This window comes from Lagopus leucura, unplaced genomic scaffold, assembly GCF_019238085.1.
Source record: "Lagopus leucura isolate 7727_CA_CO unplaced genomic scaffold, USGS_WTPT01 Super-Scaffold_100034, whole genome shotgun sequence".
In the NCBI taxonomy this organism is placed as follows: Eukaryota; Metazoa; Chordata; class Aves; order Galliformes; family Phasianidae; genus Lagopus; species Lagopus leucura.
The window spans coordinates 2,468,100-2,472,486 of record NW_024962283.1 but is presented as its reverse complement, the minus strand read 5'-3'; the positions used below and the strand labels follow the sequence as shown (position 1 = coordinate 2,472,486).

The window sequence follows — 4,387 nt, the reverse complement described above, 5'->3', positions numbered from 1 at the left end:
TCCCTCCCTCCCTCCCTCCCTCCCTCCCTCCCTCCCTCCCTCCATCCATCCATTCTGTCCTCCTGACACTGACAACTTGCATTTTCAGCATGGGAGCCTGAGACCTCAAACACAACGCCTACCTCCTCTGCCCCCAACTGCTGGCAGAGCCATACCCACAACAGTAATCCAACCCCTTGGGTGAAATGAAGACTGCATCCAGAGCATTCATTAGCTCAATTAACACCATTAAGTGGTTGTTAGGCTGCAGCCTGACTGAGCAGGGAGTGGGTTTCACGGCCACTGCGATGCTCAGAGCTGTCATTCTGAGCCATTTCCAACAGCACAACACTGCTGATACTATGGGGAGCAGACAAACACACCCCTCATTGATTGGAAGAAGGTGGTGTGACTCATATGCTAGCTGATAGCGAAACCAGATTGAGCGTGCAATTATCCTAATTAATTTCATATCACGAGTTCATCTCTAATACACACGGTGGCTTCAAAGCAGGCCACCAGCTTTCTGCACAGAGCAGCTGAGAGGCATGTTCAATCTGGTTTTTTGGGACTTGGGATCTTGCACAAACGTTGCTAACTCCCTCTCACCACTCCTAGGCTGCCTGGTAAGGAGTGCTGGAGCTCCATCAGGGCTCAGCACAAACAACCACAAAGCATTCTTAGCTCTGAGTGTGCAACAGGGGGCCAGCTCTGCTGTACCAGGCACACAGGCAGCAAAGCCTGCAAGAGAAACTTAAATCATCACCCATGGGAGCTGTGGGGAAAGCAAGAGTGAGTGGGGAGCCGGCAAAAGATGGGGGCAAAGCAGCAGGAGATGCAGAGCAGCCATTGCCTGTATTTGTGAAGCTGGATGCAGCAGCTCATGCTGCTGTATTTAATTGTTTAGGTGAGGTCTGGCAGCCCGACCTGTGTTCCTGATGCAAACCCTCAGCATGGGGATGGATAAGTGAAAAACAACCCGGCAGGCGGGGAGACCCGGAATTCAACCCTTAAAGGAAAATAAACACGTCAGTGAGGAACCAAAGTTCACCATCGGGGCAGCATCTCTATCCTCAGCTCCTTCTCCCTACAAAAACCTCACTTTTGACTCTCTGGATCTACTTGTGCCTCGATAACCAACTAATTCCCAACAGCATTCCGAGCAAAAAGGAATGCGCCGGTGTCACGTTCTTTGTCAACAGCTGTAAAGCTGATGGGATCCAACAGCTCTGCAGTGCTGGTGCCTGAATAGGAGCACCAAGCCCTCCTTAGGAATTTTTTGGAAGACATTATTAAGCATCTGATTTTGGCACTGCTCTCGGAGCTGATTGTCCCGCTCTCTCAGTGCCTGGTGAAAAGAAAGCAATGCTGCAAATAGTTCCCATCAGCAAGGAACAACATCAGCAGCAGAGCCAGCAGTGTTTGCACCAAGCAATTCGTGGTGCTGACAGCTGATCGGAACAGTTGTTGGTGGCTGAGACAGATGGACTTCATATATATATATAGAAAAAAAAGGGAAGTGAGGACTCCTATTTGGTAGGCTGAGAAATGCCCTTTGCACCAAACCTCAGAGTTAAAGCACAGGGAGAGCTGAGCTGAGCTTTCACGCTGCAGCACGCCGGGGACCCGTCCTGTCCCCCCAGTGAATGTTTTATTTTGATCAGGAAATACTTGTGAATTTTGGGAAGGGCTCCACAGTTCTGCCCTCAGTCTGACATGTGAGATCCTCCAGATCCAAACGCTGATTTCCAAGGGAAGGTTGCAGCAGAGGGAGGCATCGAGGCAGGACATACAGTGGATGTCGGTTACAAGCTCTGCTTTCCGCCACTGATGCTGATAATTTCCGCCAGCATAATTATGGCCGTGGCATTTCCCTCATGTGCAGAATCTTTAGATGCTTTTAGTGCCTGGAGCGGGGTACACACTGCACTCACCATGCTTCACTGCCTTCTGTTTCGTGGCAGTGCTTTGAGGCCATGCCCAAGAGTTGGGTCCATTCTGGATAGAGAAGCACAGAGGCCATCCCTGCTCTGTAGTCTAAGAAGCACACTGAGCTCCTAAAACAGTTTTGCAGCATCTCATTGGCCTTGTTGCCTTCCTTCTCTGACAGCCAGCAGGCTGGCATTGAACACAGCCCTGTGGGACCACCCAGCACCAACCCTGCAGGTTTCAGTGCACCTTTAATGTGGGATTCCTCCCAGTCCACTAACACAAGCGCAGTGCAACAAGAGTTTCTGTCCCCAGGCTTCTGCCTTCCACTCTTCCAGGCTTACGTCTCCAAATCTGAAGAGTGCTGGAAGCCATTGCAGGTTGAGGCACTGCAGAACCCACTGTGTTTAAATGGGGAGCAAACCCTCCTGCCTGCCAGATGAACGCTCCCAGGTGGAAGTGTGAAAGCAGCGGGGTCTGCCTGCATTTAGCAACTCCAAAGAAACACACGAGTAGTTGCAGCTCGTTTCCAGGTTGCTGTCTTTTAGGCCTGATTCAATAGGACACTCAAGCACTGCTCCAGCACAGGGGGAGGAGAGGAAGGTGCCCTGCAGCCCAATTGCAAGAGAAGCTGGGTGAAATCTGCTCTTTTTCCTCGCTCAAATGGAACACCCAAACCCAACGTTGGGACCTAGATGACTGTGATGCTCCAGGTACTCACAGTTCAGCCTCAAACACAGCAAAGTGAGCAGAGCCCCAAGTGCACGTCTCATTCCAGTGGAATGTTCACATCTTCTCACCCCTTCTCTTAGTTTTGGGGGGACCCAAATCTTAACTTTATTGAAAGCCCTGAAGTCTGAAAATCATTAGGAACTGAAGAATTCCTTTGTCCTTAGATAAACTGGCTGAAGTATTTTGATACGCTCCAGTCTGGAGCTGACCCCAAGCAGTTATTAGTGTGCACAGCCCCGTGTATCTCAGTGGCTGAACTTTCCAAGCCAGTTGCTGATTGGCACTCTGACCTCCCTCCATCCCTTCTCCTTCTGCCGCCTGCCTGGAAGGGGGGGCAATGGGAGCCCACCGGCTGCTGTCCCCCTCTCTTCATCCCCCCCGCTATTAATAACCAGACAACAAATGAGCCCAAATTCATTCCTGAGCGGAATTAGCAAATGTTTTTGCAATTAAAACTGCAAACATTCATGCGGGCCCCCGGAACAATAGGCGCCTGTGCCTGGGCTTGAATAGGGACTAGTGTCCGCCCTGCCCGCCTGCCGAGGCTGCACATTCCTGGCACCCTCAGCCCTGGACCCGCTCTTTGCTCAGCTCCTCGCTGCCTTCCCCCTCTCATCCCATCCCACAGCTCAGCGCCCCTCGGGGTCCGCTCTGGGATGGAGGCAGCGCATTTTTCCCATCACTGCTCACCCCGGGTTGGGACAGGGGCAGAGCATCCTCACTTCGCCGGGACCCCGATCTGAACAGCACGTACCTCTCGTTTCCCAGGATCAGGGCAGCACGTCCCCTTTCCTGTCCGGCTTCGGGGCAGCGCATCCCCCTCGCTCCCCGGCAGCAGGGCAGCGCACCCCGTTCCCACCCGGGACGGCGATCAGGGCAGCACGTCCCCCTCGCTGCTCGGGATGGCGATCAGAGCAGCGCATCCCTCCCCTCCCCGGGATCGGAGCGGCGCATCCCCGTTCCCGGCCCACCTCCTCTTTCACCGCATCCCTTTCCCCCCACTTCTACGCATCCGCCCCGCATCTCCCCCGACTCCGAAGACCTTTCGGAGGATCTCCGGGTCGATCCCCGACGCCCGGCACTCACCGAGCAAAGGCAGCAGCAAGAGAAGCGCCGGCCGCCGCAGCGCCATGATGGGGTGTGCGGAGCAGAGCCCTGCGCCGAGCCTGCGCAATGCCCGGCCGGGGGGGGCGGCCCGGGGGCGGGGGGTGCCGCGCTGCCGTTGCTGCGGTAACCGGGATGGGAGGTGCGGGACCGGCGCCTGGCACGGCGGGGCTACGGAGGGAGGCGGCCCCAGGGGTGGGGATGGGTTCGGTTCATCCGAGCTGTGCTGTGAGATTTAGGGGGAGGTTTGAGTGTTTTTGAGCGGTGGAGACTTAAAAAGGGTCGTTCGTGGGGGTGTGCCTTGCGAAAGCTGGCGGAAGCTGTGCAGTGAGCGGCAATGCAAACTTTTGGTCTGGTTAAGGGGAGGGAGAAACGCGAACAGCCATCGGGATCGCGGAGAGAGCTCCGCTCCAGGAGTTGGCTGCATCCCGTGCTGTGCTGAGCGAGTTCACCCCGAGTCTCTGTACGGTCCCCAAAAGCATCTCAGAGCCTTTTACCTTGAGACACTTCTCAGCACTGGGCGCTCGAGTCCCTGCTCGTTTGGTCCCCTGCAAGAGCCGGGGTCAGGCTGGGTGGAGCTCTGAGCACCTGATGGAGCTTTGGGTGTTCCTGTGCATTGCAGGGAGCGGGATCAGATGGACTA

General features: G+C 55.1%; 1 protein-coding gene across 1 annotated transcript in view; it reads right to left on the bottom strand.

The window, feature by feature from the left end:
* JAM3 (junctional adhesion molecule 3) overlaps positions 1–3,826 on the bottom strand; it is a 26,942-nt gene extending 23,116 nt beyond the window's left edge. The window contains exon 1 of the mRNA XM_042882281.1: positions 3,727–3,826. Coding sequence (XP_042738215.1) covers positions 3,727–3,772 — 46 coding nt within the window. The 5' untranslated portion in view covers positions 3,773–3,826. The remainder of the gene's footprint in view (positions 1–3,726) is intronic.
* Between the last annotated feature and the right edge of the window lie 561 nt (positions 3,827–4,387).